Genomic DNA, 25,114 nt, shown 5'->3' on the forward strand with positions numbered 1-25,114 from the left:
TTCCACCAGTTTTATGGGTTTTGTTTTTACCACGTTACCTGTGCAGTAAAACTGACCCTTCATTGTCTGGGTCAGTAAAATGACGACAATGTCACATTTATATAGTTTCTTGTAATTTAATACAAAACAAAAAACTCTTAATTTTTTTTTTCAATCGCTATATTCTGATCCCTCTAATTTTTTTTATAGTTATAACTACGGAGCTGTGTGGGGGCTAATTTTTTTGCAGGATGATCTGTAGTTGGTATTTATACCATTTTGGAGTATGCATGACTTTTTGATCACTTTTTATTACATTTTTGGGGGAGGTGAAGCGACAAAAAACAGTGAATCTGTCATTTTGCCTTTTTTCTGTTATGCTGTTCACCATATGGAATAATTTTTTTATTTTATTTTAATAGTACGGACATTTTGGCCCCAGGAATAGATAATAAAATACTAGCTAAGATTTTGGCAAACAGACTTAGGTGTGTGATCTCGGAGCTTGTTCATGAGGATCAATCGGGATTCATGTTGGGCAAAACTACCACAGAGAATATTATGAGATACTTTGTGAATACCCAGTTTGAACCCACAAATTGCGGAGAACGGTTGATTGTGACTATAGATGCCTCAAAGGCTTTTGATACGATAGAATGGCCCTTCTTGTTCAATACAGTGAAGAAAATGGGATTCGGGGACCGCTTTGTTACATGGGTAAAACTATTGTATACGGAAATCACTGCAAGGGTGATGGTAAATGGAGAACATTCAAGTTGCATACCAATTGGCAGAGGGGTCAGACAGGGATGTCCTCTCTCACCGCTGCTCTTTGCTATAGCTATCGAACCGCTTGCAGATATGATCAGACAGGATCCGGAAATTGTGGGGTTTAGATATCACACCCATGAGGAAAAAATTGCTTTATACGCAGATGATATCATGTTATTTGTGGGTTCACACGGATCACTAAATAGGATATTTCAGGTATTCAAGCAATTTGGTAGACACGCGGGACTTAGGATAAACTGGTCCAAATCGGCGTGTATCCCGATTGACCCTCTGAATGAGTTTAGACCGGGAGAGCTGGAAATTAAGAGGATTGATGAACCAGTTAAATATTTGGGAATTCAGATCACTCCGGATCCCAATGATTATGTTAAACTAAATGTGATCCCGAAAATCCAGGAAATGAAGAAAATAGAGGCATGGAAAAAACTGTAGATGTCGATGGCAGGACGTATTTCATTGGTCAAGATGTGCGTATTACCCGCTCTGAACTACATTCTGTGGAATACACCAGTGATAATCCCCAAAAGATACTTTAAAAAAAATAGCTAGCCTACTAACTGATTTATTATGGCGAGGGAAAAAACGAGGATTAAGGCACAGATACTGAGTATCCAGGAGAAGGAGGGTGGATTATCTGTACCAGATTTGAAACTCTATTTTAGTGCAGGGATTATAAAAAACATTATAACATGGAGTAACACACAAAGTTACAAAAATTTAATAGCAGGGATAAATAAAAAACTGGAGAAATGTAATATCTTTCAAGTTATGGAAACGGGTATTCTGGCCCAACAGGGAGGAAAATATAGACCTTTGATTCTGCTGATGGCCAAGAGTTGGAAGACGGTAAAAGAATTATGGTCCCAAACTGGGTTCTATGCAGATACCATACTATGGGATAATACTGGCCTCACAGAATTAAAGTAAGGCTACATTCACACGTCAGTATTTTTCTATATCCTGATTTTCGGTCCGTTTTTTGCGGATCCGTTGTTCCTGAAAATGTTTCCGTATGTCATCCGTTTTTTGCGGATCCGCAAAAAAACGGAAACATGTATAAATTTCAATAAGCAAATGAAGTTGTTTGATTTCTTTGAAAAAAAAAAAAAATATTTTTTTTTTTAAATGTCATTTCCAGGAACGGAATCCGCATAAAACGGATGACATACGTAATGACATCCGAATGTCTTCCGTTTTTTGCGGATCCATTGACTTTGTATTGTACCAGGATCCGAATTTTGCGGAAAAGAATAGGTCATGTTTTATATTTAAACGGACATGCGGAACGGAACAACGGAAACGGACAGCACACATTGTGCTGTCCGATTTTTTCCAGGACCCATTGAAAATTAATGGGTCCAGATCTGGTCCAGATCTGTTCCGCAAAAAACGGAACAGATCAGGAAAGAAAAAACGGACGTGTGAATGGACCCTTAATCGACCAGAAGATCTGGTGGAAATACGGAATATACAAACTAGGACAGGTATGGGAGGTGGGGGATATAATACCTTATGAAGAGCTAAAAACGAAATACCAACTGAAAAATGTAGGGACTAGGTTCCATTACTTACAACTAAAACATGCATTGTATAAGATGATAGGGAAAGGCATACAAATAACCACTTTGCCACAGCCCTTGGAGAATATTATTAAGTTAACACCTGGCAAGAAATTGATTTCAAGAATATACCAATGGCTGTCGCATCAAAAGAATAACAGAAGAGCAGTGGATAAGGCTACTTTCACACTAGCGTTCGGGGCCGCTCGTGCGCACCGTTTGAAGGGGCTCACGAGCGGCCCCGAACGCAGCCGTCTGGCCCCAATGCATTCTCAGTGGAGGCGGATCCACTGAGAATGCATCCGCCTGCCAGCGTTCAGCCTCCGCTCCGCTCAGTGAGCGGACACCTGAAAGCTGCTTGCAGCGTTCGGGTGTCCGCCTGGCCGTGCGGAGGCGAGCGGATCCGTCCAGACTTACAATGTAAGTCAATGGGGACGGATCCGCTTGAAGATGACACAATATGGCTCAATCTTCAAGCGGATCCGTTCCCCATTGACTTTCAATGTAAAGTCTGAACGGATCCGCTCAGACAACTTTCACACTTAGAAAATTTTCTAAGTTTTAATGCAGACGCATCCGTTCTGAACGGATGCGAACGTCTGCATTATAGGAGCGGATCCGTCTGATGAAACATCAGACGGATCCGCTCCGAACGCTAGTGTGAAAGTAGCCTAACCTGATTCATAAATGGCAGGGCATTCTGGAACCTGTGCGGGAAGGTTTTTAGGATTCAGCTATACAGGCAAAGCCCAGGGTTTCAAGGAATTTCTCTTATAGAATAATCCAATTTAATATACTGTATCGTCTCTACTACTCTCCAAAAGAGTTAATGAAGTACTATAGAACTAAAGTCTTTACTTGCCAGAAGTGTGGAGAGATAGGAGTGGACGATATACATCAGGGCTCGACAAATCCCAGGCGCCAGGTCGCCATGGCGACCAGGAATTTAGTCCTGGCGCTTGGGTATTTGTCAGCCCGTTTTCAAAGGTGCCCGGGCGATGGGTGCGGAGCTGCCGTTCTGTCCGGAGGCAGCACCGTGTGAGTCAGCTCCGTCACAGCACACAATAGCAGAGACGCTGGCAGCAGGGAGGGGAGGGGCTCGGGAGGAGTGTAATCTGATCCTAGAGTGGAAGCTGCTTCTGCTAGCCCCTCCCCTCCCCGCCCACCAACCAATCAGAGCTGAGGCAAGGCAAGCACTAGCAGCTCTGAGTCACTGACACAAGTACAGGGAGTCTAAGTAAGAAAGAATCGAATGAGTCTCAGGTTAAAAGAATCTGAAGATCCGATTAGTTAGAGACTCATTCGATTCTTTGAGTTAAAAGAACAGTCAGTCAGACTCTAGAACAGTTTACACTGAGGCTCTCGGCTGATGCTTTGCAGCAGTGATAAGATTAAGGGACCTGAGCAGAGATAAGAGAAGTGACAGGACACAGTTTAGATTACAGTTTGAATTAACCCTTTAGGATCAAATTGGCTTCTCAAGGAGATCTATATGTTAAAGGCATCCCTTCTTCTGTCTCATTCAGTAGCTATAGAACTAAGACTACTTTCACACTTGCGGCAGGATGGATCTGGCAGGCGGTTCACCCTGTCGGATCCGTCCTTCCGCTGTTTCGCCGGACCACCGCTCCGTCCCCATTGACTATAATGGGGGCAGAGCTCTGGCGCAGCACGGCAGTGCATGGTAAAAGTACTGCATGTCCAACTTTTTAGTCCGGCGGCCTCTCACCGCGAACTGCCATGCTGCGCCGGAGCTCCACCCCCGTCCCCATTATAGTCAATAGGGTCCGGGGACGGAGCGGCGGTATATGTAACATGGTATACAGCATTATTGGGGGGGCTCTATGGAGAAGTGGGGGGCACCTACTAGGGGCTTTATGACGCGGCTCCGCCTGGCTCCTAACTTTTTTAGCTGGCTCCTAGATTCCAAGGAAATTTGTCAAGCCCTGATATACATATATTATGGACATGCATAAAAATCCCAAATTACTGGGCAAAGATAACTGAAAAAATAGAGGAATATCACCAGTTTATAGTACCCAGACATTTTGAGGAATGCATCTTAGGGGTGATGGACGGTGTGGAAGTGCACCAACATAGGGAAATTGCAACTAAGTTACTGTTCTAAGCCAGAAAATCCATAGGATGATGCTAGCCAGTGAGGAGTTCCATCTGATCGGGTTTAAGAAAAAACACAGATTAGCCAGGATTTGGCAGAAATGGCTTAATAAAAACTGAGGGCTGGCAGGGGGGAGGGGCAATGGAGTGAAGATGGTATTATTATTTTTTATTTTTTTTTCTTCCAGCAACCGACATACTAAGGGCGGGGGGCGGGGAAATAAATATATGTATTTAATTAATATAATCATGTAAGAATAAGATGATTTGTGAGAAACTATGTAAGAATTGGAAAAATTGTAATAAAGATTTATTTATAAAAATAAAAAAAAAAGAGAAAAAAAAAATTGCACGGACATTTTGAGACGGACATTTTAAGTCACCCTAGATAATGAGCAATCATTAGACTGTTATTGCAATTCATTGCAGATTTGCTATGTTCTTATGGAGCCCTTCCACCTGCAGGACTCCATAGGAACTACGGCTTTAAAATCCCTGGCTTTTTCAGAGAGGCCAGAGGTTTCGCAATCAGGTTCTGGGAGCACAGAGCTTCCGGAAAAGCCGCATCAGATGCCATGGTCACAACTGACCACAGAATCTTAAAGGGATTTTAGTGACAGAGCTTTTAACATCATCACATCAGTCTGCTCGTTTTGTATTAAAACATACTAGTATTACTACCCTAAGTGTTGTCCTTTGTCTAGAAAATAGCTTTTATTAATATGGTAATTACTTGAGTAAGATGCCCAAGGGGCTGTCCCTCCGGCCGTTGGTGCCCAGCCGCGCCCCTTCTCCTGGAGCCCAGCACCGCCCCACTGCTAATTTATTCACTCCTCATTGCCGGCTGACGCATGTGCAGTGCGTCCTGTGAGGCCGATTCCAGGCGCTGACACGTGTATCCACGGAATGCGTTCACTGAGCCATACACTCACGCATGTGCCGTGGATATGCGCCAGCCGGCAATGAGGATTGAATAAATTAGCAGTGAGGCGGTGCTGGGCTCCAGGAGAAGGGGGGCAGCTGGGCACCAACGGCCGGAGGGACAGCCCCTTGGGCACCTTACTCAGGTAATTACCATATTAATAAAAGCGATTTTCTAGACAAAGGACAACACTTAGGTTAGTAATACTAGTATATTTTAATACAAAACAAGCAGACTGATGTGATGATGTTAAAAGCTCTGTCACTAAAATCCAGGTGACAGAATCCCTTTAAGGGTTAAATGTCTGCAATCTGCATTACTGCCTCTCGCAGACATTATTCCCAGGTGTTTGCTGTTTAGAACAGCAAAAACCAGGTGGCTATTGCGCCCGCTGCACTTGTGAGCAGGCGGGCACCATATGTAAAGACAAAACTCCCATCGTACATGTACTGAACGGGTTAATGGTGGGTTCAGACAAGACATCATGGATACTGCCACAAATTTATTATTACGTGCAGATTTTGTGTCAGTTTTTTGCTGCACATTTCAACCTGCAGCAATTCCACAACATCACTGGTCTGCTGCATATATGAAAATCTGCATAGATTTATACTTTTCAGTGTCAATGGGGTTTAGGACTGTACGGTCAACTGTTCGAACAAATCCATCATATCTGAATGTGGTCTAATGGTGACAACTTCAATTTCAGATTGAATCAGTACCCCATTGATCAATTATCCTCAGCAGCTGCTGCCACCGGAGAAGGAGGCAGAGGCACAGTGGACGGAGGCAGAGGCAGACAGCTCCATCAACTGTGTGGGGTTACTGGAGCTCAGCTCCCAACGTGTTATTTCCTGTGCCGTCACTGCGGAGAACAGCTGATCGGTGGGGCTGCTAATCTGATATGATGACGTATCGTAAAGAAATATCAATATCTAGAGTCTGGACTATCCCTTTAATACTCCAGTTTTGTGGGCACCTAAGTATAGTCTCCCCTCTTTGGGGGCAGAATTTTTTTTTTATACATTAATATTTAATCAGACACAATAATAAGTGTACAGCTTTGAATACATTCGGCCATAATGACAACTTTAGTATTACATAATCTGGATCTGCCTGTATGTGTGCTCGATTATTGGGCTCCCATTCTACCCTAGTGGGACAACTTGTTTATGAGCTCAGCCTAGTCCCCGTTTCACTCTGCAAGTAATGAAAGCTGCAGAGGCAACTTTTCTAGCGTTACACAAAGGGGAGAATTTTTCATGTTTTTATTTTAAGATTTATGGTGTAAAAAGTTGCATATTTTGGTGCACATTATTTTTGTGCAATGATTTATGACTTTTGTGATTTTCACCAGTCTCAACACTTTTGAAAACTGGGAAGGATAATGGGTGTGATTAGCAAGGCCAATAGGTTCATGTCAGATTTATCAAATGACTCTTTAGAAAAAAAATAAAAAAAATGCCAAAAAGGGGCAATCTCATACCAGTAGAGGAGTCTATAGACAGTGTAATTGTCTTGGCAAAGCAGACAAAAGCAAAAAGGACTTAAAAAACATTTCCTCCCTATATGAGAAATCATGGTAAGCTGGCTGTGGCACTTGTGGGTTTGCAGGGAGGGCAGGTCAACTCAGTGTGGGACAATGTATCTGCAGGATTTGTGAATTTGAGATGTGCAGCCACCATAAAACACAGTTCAGAGAGGAGGAGGCTATGGGCAAGTACATAGTTTGGTCTATGGTCTAAATCATTTTCTTTTGTCTGATCCAGGGTCCGAAATAAGTTGTCTTGTCTGGGATCTGATTTTAATATACGAGGACTGGTCTAGGGTTTTCCATTAATATAAGGGGGCTGGTCTGATATCTAACATTAATGTAAAGGCACTGGTCTGTGGTCTGATATTAATATATAAATCTGGTCTGTAATATATCAGACACACCTCTTAGAAAGGGCACTCCCAATTTTTCCACAATCCGCTGCTCAAGCATAACCCTTTGATGGGCTCTTCGAGGTTGGCATCTCTCAAGTTTTTGGACTTTGATGCCCAGGGCAAAAGAAATCCACAATCCTATTGTACCCTTTTCTAGAAAACTCGATATGATTTCTTATTATTTCATATTACAACTCATAATATATACAATTTTTTGGGTTTTACTAAGTGGAAAATGGCATGAAAAATAAGTAAGCATAGCGAGACAAAAATGTTTGTGTCACTCAGAACGTCTATTTATGTTTAGTTTTACGATTTAGGCTACTTTCACACTGGCGTTTCTTGGTCCACTTGTGAGATCCGTTTCAAGGCTCTCACAAGCGTCCCAAAACGGATCAGTTTAGCCCCAATGCATTCTGAATGGATAAGGATCAGTTTGGCTGCGTTTGGTCTCCGTTGCGTTTTTTAGGCGGTCACTAAAACGTTTTGGTGTCCGCCTGACTATGCATAGCCTAACGGATTAGTCTAGACTTACAATGTAAGTCAATGGGGACGGATCCGTTTTTCACTGACACAATATGGTGCAATTGAAAACTGATCCGTCCTCTATTGACTTTTAATGTAAGTCAAGACTGATCCGTTTTAACTTAGACTTTTTTTTAATGAATAATGCAAATGGATCCGTTATGAATGGATACAAACGTTTGCATTATCGGTGCGGATCCGTCTGTGCAGATACAAGACGGATCCGCACCGAACGCCAGTGTGAAAGTAGCCTTACCATATGTATTCATAACCTTTTTTTTTTTTTTTTTACCATAGTGGCACAGGTTAGCAGGAAGACATGTATGGTCTTTGTGTTCCCTGGTGTCGACATGTACAGATCACTGATAAGAGTGATGTAACAGTAACAGTCCGACTTCTACAAATTATCTAGATACAGTACAGAGATAGAGTACAGAGAAAAGATCTAGATTGTGTCTTCTCTGCATACCCCTGTCCCCTCTGTATAGAATGTTTTTACAGCATCATTAATGACCTCAAAGTGTTCCTTAGTGACTGTTTGAATGCAGAAAAATACTAAACACAAAGATATAACTTAATACCAGTTGAGAGTCGCTCTTCTTCTTGGACTTCAAATTTTCAACTTCACATTCCAGGTCTGAAGCCTGTTTCTTTAACTTGTCTACCAGAGTTTGCCCGTCCTGGTGATGAAGCTGGCCCTGGATGAGCTCTTCACGTAAACCTTTCACTAAGGTCTCAAAATTTTCAACCTACAAGATAATAATGCACGGATTCAGTAAAGATGGATTCTTAGTCTAGACTATAGACCATACATGTTTTTATTCACCGCTAAACAAAATAAAAACAAAAACTAAAAACAAAGCTACAGGCTGCCTAAGCCCACCTCCTGAGCCAGGTAGATAAAGATCAGATTCTCCCAGCGTTAAATAAGGCCAGATACCCATGTATCAGGCTGGTGGTCACAGGTGCCCTCCTGAATTGCTGTCCTCAGAAGTTGCCATGGCAGTCAGGGCTGAATGGAGAAGAGAAGTAATGAGAATTTCTACATCAGAGGAGACGTGGCAGGATTCCCCTATATGGCCCAGGCCACCACAGAAGGGTAGCTCCCGGACAGTGTTTTGTGCTGTATTGTGGCATTACGTTCTGTTGGGGCGATGTTTTGTGCTCTAAGGCTTTTTTTTCCAGGGCCACTTTAAGTTCCCAGTCCGTCCCTACCGATGAATCAAACTCAAAAGTATGAGGAAGTCACGCAATACCAGAAACTGACCATGTTTCCAAAAGACCCTTTTTTGTTCTACTTTTATTCTTCAATGTGACGTTATAAAATATTTAACATAAGGGTACTTTCACACTAGCGTTATTTTTTTTTCCGGCATTGAGTTCCGTCCTAGGGGCTCAATACCGGAAAAGAACTGATCAGTTTTACCCTAATGCATTCAGACGGAACTGCCTGCCGGACTCCTCTGCCGCAAGTGTGAAAGTACCCTAATTTGGGCTAAGTACCCTTAATAAAAGAAGCTGCAGGTAGAATGCAGCGATGCGAACCGGAGACATAAGAATGTAGATTGTAGAAGCGCTTATTAGATGAACTGTGACAATTTGGTAGCCCTGGAGCTTTGGTACCTTACAGCCAGAAACACTCGATTTTGGAGTGTTAGCTTTTGTTTTGTTTAGAGGCGATGATTTCCCTGCTCTCTGGTCCATAAAACTACATTAGCACGGCAAACCACTGCATATGTAGTCAGTGCTGTATCAGATTTACCAGAAGAGCAGCTGTCCGGAAAAGACGCTTAGATGCACGGCAGCTCTATGCCTGTGTAGTTATAGGCAAATTATTCCTAATTGTATCACCTATAAGTGAAGTATACTTCTAATTATCTTCTTCCTACAGCTGTATGAAAATCAATAACCATAAGGCTTTCAATGAAACACACACTGCACGCTTCTGCAGGTTCCTAATGAATGCAAATAGTTTGACCTTTCCTTGACAAGCCTGAATATTGTTTCATACTTTTGCCATTAAACTTGCTGTTATCAGCAATTCACATTACAAACAGGGGGTGGGGGCAAGAAAAGCCAAACGGTAGAGAGGAAAAAAAAAAAGAAGAAAAAATAAAAAAAAGAAAATAGAAGAAATCAAAGAAAAAAAATCTTGACAATAGCAAGAGGAAATCAAAATTGTACAAAACAAGTGCGTGAACTTTTTGCATCTGAAAGCATATATCTGGATGATGAGCTTCTCGGTTGCATAATGAATTTCTTTTATTCACGAAGCTTTTTGTCTGAAGAGGCTCTCAAATCATCATGTGGATGCAGTTCTGCATAATTTTTATATAAATATTAGAGAAACACTTTGGTAATTGGTTTCCATCGAAATTCACAGTCATTTTTTCTCAAGAGCGGCGTTCTTTAATAACAAAGGTTAATTGAAGATTGCCTTTAGTTAAACCCCTCTGCTGGTGATGCACAGAGCTTTTGTTAAGGGATAAATAGGTTGATGATGCAGGTATAAACTTTTACTCAAGGGACATGAAGGATGAACCGCTGCTGTAGCCCTGGGGTGCTTCAGCTAGCTTCTTAGCGAGCTTTAAAGTGCTCTTTCCTTAAAGGGTGACTGATACAGTGACTCCATGAACTCCCTTAAAGGGGTTCAAATTATATTAATAAATATAAAGCAGTAGCTGGGTAATCTTATATCTACGTATTGTATGTTGTTTTTTTCCAGTCTACATGATTGCTTCATAAGAACACAATGGCGGTTTTACTTCTGGCTACATCCACTGACATATACGTATGTCTCTCCACTTCTTGCTTACTTAACCTATCAAACCTAACATCACTAATGAAATTTCAAATACCTGTCCATGAACACACCTACTGTTTATTTGGCTGGCTATATAGTGAGAGAGGCAGGGAAAGTGCACAAAAAAAAGGATCCTCCCAGTAGAGAAACATGGCTTGTACTGTGTAACCCCTTAGTGACCAGCTTGTTTTGGGCCAAAAAGACCAAACAATTGTGTTTTCATTTTTTTTGCCTTCCAAAACCTATAACTTTTCCATCGATGTAGCCATATGAGAGCTTGTTTTTACGGTATAAGTTGTAGTTTTCAATGGTGCCATTTTGGGGGTACTTCTTAACTTACTGATTAACTTTTATTAAGGCCCCTTTCAAAAGAGTGAGTTTTCTGCGCGGGTGCAATGCGTGACGTGAACGCATAGCACCCGCACTGAATCCTGACCCATTCATTTCAATGGGTCTGAGTACATGAGTTCTGCGTTGCGTGAAAAACGCAGCATGTTCTATATTATGCTTTTTTTTACACAGCCCTGGCCCCATAGCCAAAAGCAGCAATTTTGACTTTTTGTTTTTACTGTGTTCACCCTGTAAACTACATGATAATTGTGTACTGCAGGTCATTACAGATGCAGCAATACAAAATGTGTAAAAGGTGTATTTTTTTAAATAAACCTTTTATTTTATTTTTTTAAGCATTTAACAGACTTTAATAGGTGATCTTTTGATCGCTTCTATAATTCTCTTGTACCGCATAACCATAAACAGTCATTATACAATAGTGCTATACTGACAGTTACCAGCAGGCTGCGCCAGAGAGGCACGCCCTGCTAGGATACACTGCAAGCAGGGCAGGGGCCTTGATTAGACTTCAGAATGCCGTGCACAGGCATCGTCATCCCACAATGTCATTTGTGGTGTGCTGATGGGACACAGAGGAAGTCCGTTCCCTCTGTATACCACTTAGAACATGGCATTTAAGGGGTTAGGCGGGCCAGATCAGCACTTCTTCCAGTCCAGGCCATTACAGAAAGAGGCAGGCTCCCAAGGTGTGCTGTCCGCATCTTTTGCAGCCCCATTGAAACTAATGGGTTTGCGGAACAGATGCAGACCCACTCATAAGGTCGTGTGAATGAGCCCTAAGTGGCACTATTACCGGTATGTTATGTACTGTTCTAACTTAGGGCTAATGTAAGTAGTACATGATGAGGTTACTTATTAATAATGTGAGGCTCATAGAGGTTCAAAATTGATAACATGTACCTCCTATTAATAAGTGACCCCCATCAAATACCTCCTCCCATAATGGACAACATTTGGGTTACTGTCAGTCCCTCCCTCCTGCTGTGATGGAGCATGCATCGAAGCATTAAAGAGCATGATAAGAGCATGGCATGAGCCGGGCAGTGAGCATGACATGCTCTCTGCAGAAAGTAAACATGGCGAGGGCCAGTGCGTGCCATGTTCTCTGTAGAGCAGGACATGCTAATAGGCTGCACAACTGCACAGCTTAGTATTGAAATACTGACTATGTCAGCACTGAAACTTTAGACAGATCGAAGTATCAAAACAGAAACAATATTTCGATGAATCCTACAACCCTAATTCAGGGTACATAGGATGTGGAAAGAGTATGGTGACAGGTTTGGTTTATTGGAGTCTGCGTTGCTGTACTGTGTTCCAAATTTATCAAATGTTGCATGACGTTTGATAAATTTCGTGCAGGGAAGACAATCAGAATGTATGAGTGTATGTGATCTGCAAGTATGGATTCATAACCAATTTGGTTGAGAATGCCTTCCACATGGATAAGTGCGCCCAGAGAATGCCACAAAAACATTCCCCTGGCCATAACGCTGCCACTAGCAGCTTGTGTTCTTACTGTAATGGTTGTAGGGTGTTTGCTCTCTGATGTTCCTTGCCTGACACGCCAACATCCATCTGTTCGATGAAGCAGAAAACATGACGTATTGGTGAAGGCAAAAGTTTGACATTCAGCTGAGGTCCAATTCTGCCAAGAAAATTGAAGCCCTTTCTGCTGATGTAACTTCATCAGTAGAGGTGCTGTGGCTGTCTGTCTAGTCTGAAGCCCAATACGCAGAAAGGGTCGTTGAACTGTTGTTTTAGACACAAATCTAATAGCCCCCTGGTCCATTTTAGTGGTGAGCTGCTCCGCTGTGGTGTTGGTTCGCCCTCCCACACCTTCGTAGCCAACGTTCACCTTTTACATGAATGGCACATGGTGCTCCTCAGTTTCCACATCGCTCATTCACAATGGTGCTATCTGTCCACTCATGATACACTTTCACCAAAGCAGCATGTGAGCAGTTCACAAACTGTGCAGGTTCAGAAGTACTGCCATCCTTGGCCTAAAAGCCAATAATTACCCCTTTTTGCAACTCTGATAAATCGCCCCTTTTATCCATGACAGCGACGAAAGATATGTGTGCTGAAAGCATATCACACACCTTATATACTCACCAAGCTAAGCTCATGACACGTAACCTTCTTCATGAGCTACAGTATATTTCCAACATTGAAAATAGGAAGTGTTCTTAGAAGCATGTAATTCAAGTTAAAGATGGGCAACGTTTTGAAAATTCGACTGGGCAACTTCACCGAAGTTAGCCAAGAAAATGTTCCAAATAAATTTGTTCCAAATTAATTCATCAAGAATCGCTATAAATCAGGTATACCCAGGACACTCTGCCTTAGGGTATGGCCCCACTGCACTCTTTAAAAAGGCCAATCATTTAAGAGAGGCGCCACTGTAACCAGTCACCAAATGAGCAGGCATCAGCGCTCTCCATACATCCCCCACCTCTACACAGAGCGCTCTCCATACATCCCCCCCTCTACACAGAGCGCTCTCCATACATCCCCCCTCTACACAGAGAGCTCTCCATACATCCCCCCCTCTACACAGAGAGCTCTCCATACATCCCCCCTCTACACAGAGCGCTCTCCATACATCCCCCCCCTCTACACAGAGCGCTCTCCATACATCCCCCCCTCTACACAGAGCGCTCTCCATACACCCCCCCCCCTCTACACAGAGCGCTCTCCATACATCCCCCCTCTACACAGAGCGCTCTCCATACATCCCCCCTCTACACAGAGCGCTCTCCAAACATCCCCCCCTCTACACAGAGAGCTCTCCATACATCCCCCCCTCTACACAGAGAGCTCTCCATACATCCCCCCTCTACACAGACCGCTCTCCATACATCCCCCCCTCTACACAGAGCGCTCTCCATACATCCCCCCTCTACACAGACTGCTCTCCATACATCCCCCCTCTACACAGACCGCTCTCCGTGCATCCCCCTCTCTACACAGAGTGATCTCCATACATTCCCCCCCTACACAGAGCACTCTCCATACATCCCCCCTCTACACAGAGCACTCTCCATACATCCCCCCTTTACACAGACCGCTCTCCATACATCCCCCCCTCTACACAGAGAGCTCTCCATACATCCCCCCTCTACACAGAGAGCTCTCCATACATCCCCCCTCTACACAGACCGCTCTCCATACATCCCCCCTCTACACAGAGCGCCTTCCATACATCCCCCCCTCTACACAGACCGCTCTCCATACATACCCCCTTTACACAGAGCTATCTCCATACATCCCCCCTCTACACAGACCGCTCTCCGTGCATCCCCCTCTCTACACAGAGTGATCTCCATACATTCCCCCCCTACACAGAGCACTCTCCATACATCCCCCCTCTACACAGAGCACTCTCCATACATCCCCCCTCTACACAGAACACTCTCCATACATAACCCCTTTACACAGACCGCTCTCCATACATCCCCCCCTCTACACAGAGAGCTCTCCATACATCCCCCCTCTACACAGACCGCTCTCCATACATCCCCCCTCTACACAGAGCGCCTTCCATACATCTCCCCCTCTACACAGACCGCTCTCCATACATACCCCCTTTACACAGAGCTATCTCCATACATCCCCCCTCTACACAGACCGCTCTCCGTGCATCCCCCTCTCTACACAGAGTGATCTCCATACATTCCCCCCCTACACAGAGCACTCTCCATACATCCCCCCTCTACACAGAACACTCTCCATACATACCCCCTCTACACAAACGGCTCTCAATAAACCCCCCCCCCCCCCCCTGTACACAGACCGCTCTCCGTGCATCCCCTATCTACACAGACCGCTCTCAGTGAACCACCCCTCACAATCTGCTTCCTGGGATCTTTTAATCCCTTATCCTATTCACCCTAATAGAGCTCTATTAGGGTGAATAGGACTTCACACTCTCCCTGCTGCCCTGTGCATAGTACACACAGCAGCAGGGAGATTACCATGGCAGCCAGAGCTTCAGTAGCATGGTAACCGATCGGAGCCCCAGGATTACACTGCCGGGGCTCCGATCAGAAGCTACCACTGCACCACCAATGAGGAGGAGGGGAGAGGACCCTGTGGCCACTGCCACGATGAATATAACAATGGGAAGGGGGGGGCATGTTCTCCTCAGCGATCGCAGCGCCATGTCAGAGGGTGGGTTCCGGGTATGTGATAATGCTGCCGGCACCTGCTACCTACACTTATATTAATGTGTTAATTATATTCATTGGTGGCGCTGTGGCCACAGCCCCTCCCCTCCTCCTCTCTGCTATCAGTCCATTGGTGGCAGCAGCACAGGGGGAGGGGAACATGGTGCGCGCTGAGAGCAGCGCTTGCCATGTTCTAAAACAGATACTAGGCTGCGCAGCCTAGTATCGAAGACCCGATATGCTCTTCAGCTGCAGCGCTGAGTGTGGTCCACTCGTAAATAGCGACAAGACTAAAAAGTTTTGTCACCATCTGCAAATTTTAAGGCGCATTGGCGACCGTTTTGGTCGCCATCTGGAGCACTGTGTCCCTAGCCCATGAGCGCTTGCCACGTCTCTCCCTATGTTCACCTCACCTCACAATGGCGGAGACTGCGCGGGATGAGGGTTTTATAGGGCTGTGACATCACAGGGGATGGCTTTCTGCGGACTGGTTGGTTGCTCAGCATTACAGGTGATCTGGCATACCTGGGCTTCTTACTTTCACTTTGTAACACATTCAGCCGTCATTATTTAGGAAAAACTAATTTGTTACCATGAAGCACAAGGAAATTCGGATTTGTTGCGAATCGGTGTCTTCCTAAACTTTGGACCCAATTCCGCTTTGATAGCTAATATAAATGTGATATATGAAATATAGTCCACTCAGTAAAATCCTTTCATGTATTCACAATCTTTCTTACATTTGGTTGTACTATGTACATATTGTGACACCAGTGCAGGACTGGTTGTAGAGGGGAGGTTTATTTCTTCAAGATTCCTCTCCTATGTGAAGTAGCAGGTCAGAGATGCTCACCTGTGGGGGTAGATATTTAACAGAGGCGAGAAGGCAGGGGATGCAGAAAGCCTGTCTGTGTGAGAAACAAGTGTTAGTAAAAAGGTTGCTGAAGGTGTTGCTTTGTAAGCTGGCAGGAACAAGCTCTGCAGCTATTAGTCGGGGATGGTATTTGTACAGTCAGTGCTGGATAGGCCAGGATTTCTTTAGCTGTTTTTGTTTTATTTTTATATGTGCAACCTTCTCAATAAAACCTGACCACGGGTCAGCTTACACCGATCGATTGCTGTTGGCTTACTTTGGATGGAACAGACATGTGAGCTTTGACCCCAGCAAAGGCCGACCCCAAACAAAAACTATCTACTGTATCTGTTGATCTATCTGTTTATCCATCTATCTAATCTATTACAATCAAATGTAAGAAAATAATGTGAATACCTGAAAGGATTCTACTCAGAGGAACATATTTCATATAGCACAGTTATATTACATACTACTAAGCAATGAAGTACGGTAGAGTAGTTAGCTATGGATGGTGTTCTGCTATATAAATAACTGATTTACGCCAATCATGATCACGGTAATCCCTTACTAACTTCAGGATAACTTAAGTGTGATTAATGCACAAATGCAAAATGATAGGATTAAAATACACATTGTTTTTGTACAAGTTAAAGCTAAATTCTGGCAAATTGCTTTCTTGACCACTTTCGCATAGCACTAATGAATTTGTGGCTATACGGTCAGACTAAATACTGCTGTTTGACACAATTTAACGGCATGTGCTAATGAAACTTTTAAAATGAGTTTTACACTTTGAAACTGTGTGAATAAAACAACACAGGGAAATCATATTATATGCTAAAATTGAATTCCTGCATTTAATTACTGCCACTTTCTTACCTATTCTACAATTTCAGCAAGACCGTAATTTTATCATTACTGTACCTAAAGCCTATGTTCAGTGACTTTCCTGTGTGATATCTGTTTCTGCTCCATATGATGTACTTCTGTATCTGCATCTGTAAATCAAATGACATCATGTCCTATATAAGTGACCACAGAGTCCGGTCTGCAAACAAACTTCACTGTGGTGGTCACAGCGGCTTGGGGGAAAAGAGCAGGGAGGCTATACCTGTGAAGTCAAAAGTAGTAATGTAAGACAGTCTCTAGTCCTGGGCTAAATTGGGTGTATGTGTGCTTGAACTAGAAGATCAAATTCAGATTTGTTCAGAAGAGGTGTTAGGCTACTTTCACACTAGCGTCAACGGAACTGCCCGCCGGATCCGGAAAAACGTGTGAAAACTGATTACATTTGAATCCTGATCAGGATTTTGATCATAATGAAAAAATGCATTGGAAAAAACAGATCCGCCATTTATGGACTTTAACTTTTTTTTCACATTTTTCGGGTTTAACATGCAAAAGCTGGATCCGTTTTGACGGAACACACAGCGCCGGATCCGGCGTTAATGCAAGTCAATGGGAAAAAGGCCAGATCCAGCGTTCAGTCAAAGTGTTCCGGATTTTTGGCCGGAGGTAAAAATACAACATGCTACGGTTTTCGGAAAAGCCTGATCAGTCAAAAAGACTGAACTGAAAACATCCTGATGCATCCTGAACGGACTGCTCTCCATTCAGAATACATGGGGATAAAACTGATCAGTTCTTTTCCGGATTTGAGCCCCTAGGACGGAACTCAGCGCCGGAAAAGAAAAACGCTAGTGTGAAAGTACCCTTAAGCAGCTAAAAAAAAGGTTTGCAGGGATATTCCAGTTATAACAAGTTATAGCCTATCCACAGAATAGGGGATAATTGTTAGATAGGTGGTGGTCCTGCCACTGCATCGGTAATGGGCGTGCTTGACTTGCCACTCTGTTCATTTCATGGGGACCAAGGGGTATGGGCAGGGGTTGACTGGGAACCTAAAGTAGCCCCAATGTTGTAGGTGGGTCCAAATTGACAGAAGGTGGAGCAACACAAGTAGGAGGCGTCAAAATACTCTCCCATTAGAACCGTATACAGTATTGTAGCACAATATATTACCCCAAAAGTGGTCCCTCTGTGGTGGCCATCAATAGATGCCACTTTCTGTCCTTCTCCAGTTGACTCTGATTAGGATACGGAGCAGGGGGCTTAGAAGATGACATACAGGCAAGAAGTGCGGCATACTGATTCAACCGCAGACTGAAACCCTTCAAAGCAAGTCAGTTTTTGTTGCAGGTTTTCTCTCTGTAAATTTAATTTCTAAACTCTCATCCACTTTGCTTATATTGAAAGGCCTTATTCACATCATTGTCATTTTTCGGTCAGTGATTGCGAGCTAAAACCAGGTGCGGATCTAAACACAGAACAGCTGATAATCTTTCCATTATACCTTATCTCTGGTTCGGTTCCACTTCTGGTTTTGGCTGACAATCACTGATGGAAATCACTAACTGAATAAGTCCTAAATGCTACATATTTTCTAGATGCAATTCCACTGCACAGAATCTGCAGCATGTGGCCGTACCCTAAACTTGTATTGTGTTCACAAGGAAATAATTCTGATCCCTGTCCATACCTGTTCCACTATTCTGACAAGGACATGTATATCACACTACTTTATGTTATGGTTCTTTATATTTTTTGCTGTTATCCATTTTATCAGAAATAAAATATGAACACAGTGAGAGACCACCTCTTTGAGAAGACCACCTCCTTATCCAGACCATTTTCCTGTGACAGATTAATAAGCACCCTGGCCGTTTCTGAGAAGATGATTCCTTTAGACTCAATTTTAGATGGTCGTCTTAAAGAGGTTTCATGTTCGTTTTTTTCACTTTGACAAAGCTTTTGTCTGATCTTCCAAAGTGACTAAAGAGTGTCAGAAAATTTGCAAAATGCTTGTTAAAGGGGATGTATCATGAAATTTATTTTAACTGAATTCATTCAATGTAAGTAGAAATAAGAAGGCAGTTTTACGAATTCTCTTTAGAATGAAGACAGTGTAAACTTAAGGTGGATTTAGACCAACCAGTAATCATCCAGATTATTGGGAACGACTGTTCCTGTAAACGCTTGTTTCCAATAATCAAGCCATTTATTTGTACCGCTGATCACCTGATGAACAAGCAAAACGCACGTTCATCGGATGATCCTGTCGTTCGTGTAGGCACCACCGATCATGGCTTCTGGGCAGCAGATAAACAGCAATCTGCTGCCCAGAAACAATTAATCTCTATGGGGATGAGGGATCGCAATAGTGACCACACTCGTCCTCATACTGAGAAGGAGATCGCTGCATGTAAATGCAGCCGCCTCCTTCACTAAGCTAGTAGACGGCTGTCGGGAAGGAATGCTTCCTTCCCGACAATCGACCCTTCTAAACCCGCCTTTAGACAGGCAATCTAAAGATGGAATTGAAGATAAATTTAGTGCATGGCTAGAGATTTTTGTTTAAAGGGGTTTTCCGTTAATAATTACATTACATGTAACGCCTTACCCCCCCTTGACTCCTGAAAAAGAATATTCATACTTACCTGCTCCCTGCCGCTCCGTTTCTCTGCGCTGCCTCCGCTGTTGCCATCTTCTGTTCCCCGCACTGTTTACATCAGGCTGGCCACGGGCACATCCACCGCTCCAGATGTGATGTGGTCATAATCAGCACGTCACCATTGAAGCCAGACATAGGCTGGAGGGGTGCATGTGACCATGCCAATGACCAGCAGGATGTAAACATTGCAGGGACCAGATGATAAAGATAGCAGAATACCGAAACAGCGTGGAGAAGGTAAGTATGAATCTTCCTTTTCAGAAGGCAGGTTGCAGGTAGTACTTAAACTATAATTATTACCAGAAAACTCCTTTAAGTTTACACTACCTACTGGTTGGCTTACTTTGTGCCTAAATATTGGTGCTCATTGTTGCATCTTACGTCACACCCTTCTTTGAAACCATGCTCCCTTGTCAAGATGGATCATATAAACAGGTGAGCTGTGCACAGTGGATTATTTTCCACATTTTCTCAATAAGTATAAAACTTGCACCAATATGCACCAGAAATTATCCAACTTTGGCACAAAATAAAAACATTTACTAGCATAAAAATGACCAACATAAATCCACATGTATCACCAAAATAAGAAGCACAAATCATTAAAATAAAACATACCAAAATAAAATTATTGCTTTCAAATCTGTGTGTATTGAAAAAAAAAAAAGTGTCTGGTCATGAATGAAGGCAAACAGCCCGGTCTTGATCACCTGCGTGCAGGTTCATCTTTATGGCAGGTAAGAAATAAACCACAGCCAGACACTTCTTAAACAATGGTCATGTTGAAATCCAGTTTGACCGATGCTTCTATCCCCACAATAACAGATCTGCTGTCGGGTGGGAGCTAAACAGGTCCTAATACACATGATATCATCAACTCATTTATTTCTCATCTCTCTTCCATAGGATTGGTACAAACAAAATCAAAAAGAAAAATGGTAAGTCCTGTTTAGTTTTATAATGCTTTTTAACAATATTAGTTCATCTAAGAGCTGAATAATGAAGCTCAGTTTTACTGATACAGGGCTTCAAATAGCCGGCATCCCTCCTAGCAGTGTGAAGTCTCCACTAGGGGGAGCTTACTGCATACAGATTTATACAGCACCCACTGCAGTCCCATAGAGATAAATGGAGAGACTGCACATGCTCAACCTGCCACTCCATTCATTTTGGGAAGGCCCTGTGTTATAGAAAATGGATATCATTCAATCAAGATGGCTGCCATATCCTGCTTTACCTATGGGACAGCGACCTGCTGCATGGCATTTTAGAACAAAGAAACTAAGGCTTATGCCCATACATGGATATGTTTTAAGGTTGCTTCCATTGTATGAGAGTATGCAGACATACACCCTTTTATGATTGTCCAATTGGAGGGGTCCATGTATGACCCTCCGCTCAACTAAGGGTATAGAATGCTTGTCACTTCATAATAAAGTTAAGTTCTGCTTTGACCTGATACAGTGTCAGTGTAATACTTCCGTGCACGTATTACATATTACCTAATTTGGAGCAGGTGAATAAAACTAAGCTCTGCTTGTGAGCATCGATATCAGGTGGCGCCCAATGTAGGGCTCGAGAGAAAGTAACGTCGATAGCCGAAGATTTGGATTCCCGGAGCACAGTGGATGACACTTGAGGACAGGAACTGCAGCCCCAAGGAGAAGATAAGAAAACTGGTTATCTTACCTACCTCTTGTTGTACTCCACCGTGCCATGGTAGTCTTTACGGCCAGGTTGATCGTTACGTTGTAAGTAGCAGCCCTCGGCTGATGTTGAAATCTCAAGTCCTTAGACCCCTAGTCACAAAGGAAGTTTTGTTCACTCTGTGAGATGAGTATTTGTCCTCTCTGAGAAAGGGCGGGAGGGAGATAAGGAGCAACCTGACAGTGGGACGAGTGAGAGGATTATAAGTTATCGTACTGGCTTCCCAAGGTGTGAAGGTCAGGGACAGATGGTATAATACTGTGCTAGCAGACCAGACGAGGGAGCTAGTGGTCAAACCTGCACAGTCAAAGGTTGAGTCCGGTTGTAACTGGCCCTTTTCATCAGAGAACAATGTGTGTGTTTCCACATTATGGGAAGTACCATGTCTTTGCTGCCTGGTGAATATACTGCTCTGCAGTTAGTGGCAGAGGGGGAAGGGAAAAAGCATTTGAAAAATTGTAAGAAACTGATGGAGCTAGCAAGTTGTAATAAAGGCGGCAAGTTGGAACCGGAACCTGGAAGAAAGTTGTGAGAGATAAAAGAGGCATTTTGAGTGATGAAGGATTGTTAGGAGCCGCACAAGCTTGGTACCATACAGCATGCCGATGGTCGGCAGATGGTGGATCAGAAAGAGATGATGAGAAGTTCAAAATATACATGTATAAGAAAGGAGAAGGGCGACCACTGCCCTACAATGGCGCTGGCCCTGCCGCATGGATTTGTAGACAATGTGGGCAACAAAACCCTGACGTAAGAGAGACTTGTTTTGCATGTGGGGCTCCATGCCCATCAGTGGGGGTAGCAACATTAACGCCGACACCGCCCCCTGAAGAGACAAAAAACACTCCTCCTGCCCCTGAGTATGCTGTCCCTATCCCACTCCCAGTGCCACCTTCTGTGATGCTTACGGTATGTCCGGTTCAGCCCCCGACCGCACCTGAGGAGGCTGGGCCACTGATCTCATTTGCGGAGGAACTCGTACAAAGAGACCCTCCTCATCCGCCCCTGGTGATTCCACCCACCCAGTTATACCCGGTTCTGAATCCGGATGGTTCCTATTATGTCAGGTCCATGGTGTCACACACCCCCCTCCGGAACCCGTGGCTGCGGCCCCAAAACCAATAACCCTGGAACTCATTCCCTTATTTATGGCTTGGAAAAGACAGGGAGGAGAACTAAGGAGACAGGAGGGGAACAACAGGAAGAGGAGGAAGACCAGGAGCCAGATCAGGGGGTAGAAGGAGGAGCGGAGAAAGATACTGCACGGATTAGAGAAGGCAGGGATGAAGTATGGGAATCTTAACCCTAGGAGTACTAGTACAGTGGCACCCTGATTTAGGGAGGAAGTTCCGAGGAAGCTAGTCTGGGAAAAATTCAGAAGAACACATTGTGGTTGGATAAAGGATCATGGATGTGAAGAAGTGGTTGATAAATGGATAAAAGTAGCTTGTGAGGTTGAAACTGAGGGATGGAGAGGAGAAGTTGTGCGAGGTAGATTGTTGTATACTCAGAAACAGAAGAGGCAGTGAATAATTTTCATACATTAAAGCTCTGCATAACCTTGGCAACAGCCCTGGGTATGACAAAATAAGATGAGGAATTCCAGTTGTTCTGTTCAGAAATGCAGGGTCACATCACAGCTGTACTGACTCAGAAACAATGTGACCGCCAGCGGCGTACTTTTCAGCCAGATTAGATCCTGTGTCAGGGCGGTAGTGGCAGTGCAGGCAATGATAGAAAAAGCCTCTGAAATTGTGTTAGACTACCCGGTGATTGTACAAACACCTCATGACATACAGGGCATATTAACACGGGTTCAACCTAAGCATATTTCTATGGCTAGGCAACTTAGACTCCAGTGTTCACTCCTCATGCCCGCTAACATTTCTTTCAAAAGATGTACTACTCTTAATAATGCTACTTTGTTACCAATCACAGATTCAGAAATGGGGGAAGGGGGCATAGAAGGTACAGGCAGCCTCCTAAATGACATGATGGAACATGACCCCCATGACTGTGTACAATTAATAAGAAAGGTCAGGATTTAATCATGTACATGAAACCCTGATTTTGAGTATTTTGTAGATGGAAGCAAGTTCGTGGGAGAGGACGGCGGGTTCCACACTGGATATGCAGTGGTCACATAGCATGAGATAGGGATAGCTAAAACGCTTCCACCTCACATGTCAGCGCAAGAGGCGGAGCTGAAGGCACTCAATGAGGCATGTAAATTGGCCGGACTCAAGGCATGCTTTTGGTATTGCACATGACTATGGACCCATATGGCAGGCTAGAGACTTTCTAACATCAGCAGGCCAGCCAATTAAAAATAAAGACTCTGTACTTGAACTTATGAACTCTTTGTTATTACCAGAGGAGGTTGCTATTATTAAAGTAAAGGCTCATACAAGATGTACCATAGTGGAAGCAAAAGGCAATGATCGAGCAGACAAGGCAGTAAAACAAGCTGCACTCCAGCCACTAAATGCTGATGCCACCCCGGTGAGAGCCTTGAGACCTGAGGACATTTCAGTAAGTACATTTCAAAGAATGCTCGAACAAGCCCCTCCTGAGGAAAAATAACTTTGGAGAAACAAGGACAAAATTTGTCTACCGCGCCCTCTATACCCAGCTATGGCTCAGGAGGCCCACGAGCCCACTCACCTATCAAAAGGTGCCATGGTAAGTGTGGTTAATGCAGGGTGGATTGCTCCAGGATTTTCTACAGTAGCCGCTGAGTTTGTACAAGGATGTATAGTCTGTTCATTGAACAATTCCGGTCAAGTGGTGAAGACTCCAAGCAAGCACACCCCCAGGCCACTTTACCCGTTCCAGAGACTGCAGATAGACTATATACAACTGCCTAAGGTAGGAGTATATGAATTTGTCCTCGTGTGTGTTGATCTCTTTTTAGGGTGGCCAGGAGCCTAGCCAGTAGCTAAGGCAAATGCAAAGAACACAGCAAAGAAGCTAGTCAGTGAACTGGTGTGCAGGTATGGTGTCCCTGAAGTTAATGAATCAGACAGGATTATCCCCATTTGAGATTCTGTTTGGAAGCGCCCCCAGATTAGAATTGTATTTTCCACAACAGTTGCAATGAACAATGATAGCCTAACAAGCTACATGCGGGCCCTCCCTTCCAGATCCAGAAAAAAATCCCTGGACCCCACAGCCAGGGATGGCAAAGAAGCACCTCAGGAAGGCCCTAGAACCAAGATTTGATGGTCCATTCCAAATCCTATTGACATCTCCAACTTCAGCGAAACTAGAAGGGAAACAGACCTGGATTCAGACTTCACACTGCAAGCAAGTGAAGTTCCTGCCGCCCAAAGAACTGGCTGAAGGATCTGCACAGAAATGATATCCTTTGTACTAATGAGACTATTTAGCCTGGAATTCACTCATGCTGCACCCATACCCAAGGATCCTTACACCTTTTGGGTCAACACCAGCACCCCATACAAACATTTGAGTTTGACTATTGTGATATAGCTGATTGTTCACGCACGCACGGAGGGGCTGTTGTATGGGTAGGGGTGAAATATTACGTCTGTGTAACAAGCACAAACAATGAGTGGTGTTCATCCTGGCTTGAGGTGTTGATAAACACTGGGGATGATTCGGGTTATAAACCAGCAGAAGGCTTATCCCGGAAATATACCAAAGGGAGATCTCTATTGGCTCGAATACTGATAGATAGAGATAAAGGTCCTACACACCCTACTGGTTGTAAGCAAGATAAAGAGAGATGGTGTAGAGGTTGCCACACCATTATACTCACCATTGAAAATACCCAACCAACGGATCTTGGTTTATATGTCCCAGGGAGATATCAAAAGACTAGTCATCCAAATCCACCATTGATTCAGTTCAGATTGAAGGATCTT

General features: G+C 43.7%; 1 protein-coding gene across 2 annotated transcripts in view; it reads right to left on the minus strand.

Moving 5' to 3' along the window:
* The window catches only part of LOC121001736 (polyamine-modulated factor 1-binding protein 1-like), a 370,872-nt gene that overhangs the window by 226,190 nt on the left and 119,568 nt on the right, over nt 1-25,114 (minus strand). For both annotated transcript variants that reach the window (XM_040432927.1, XM_040432926.1), the window contains exon 15: nt 8,406-8,573. In XM_040432927.1, the coding sequence (XP_040288861.1) occupies nt 8,406-8,573 (168 nt within the window). The remainder of the gene's footprint in view (nt 1-8,405; nt 8,574-25,114) is intronic.

The sequence above is a fragment of the Bufo bufo genome, chromosome 5 (genome assembly GCF_905171765.1).
Source record: "Bufo bufo chromosome 5, aBufBuf1.1, whole genome shotgun sequence".
Lineage (NCBI taxonomy): Eukaryota > Metazoa > Chordata > Amphibia > Anura > Bufonidae > Bufo > Bufo bufo.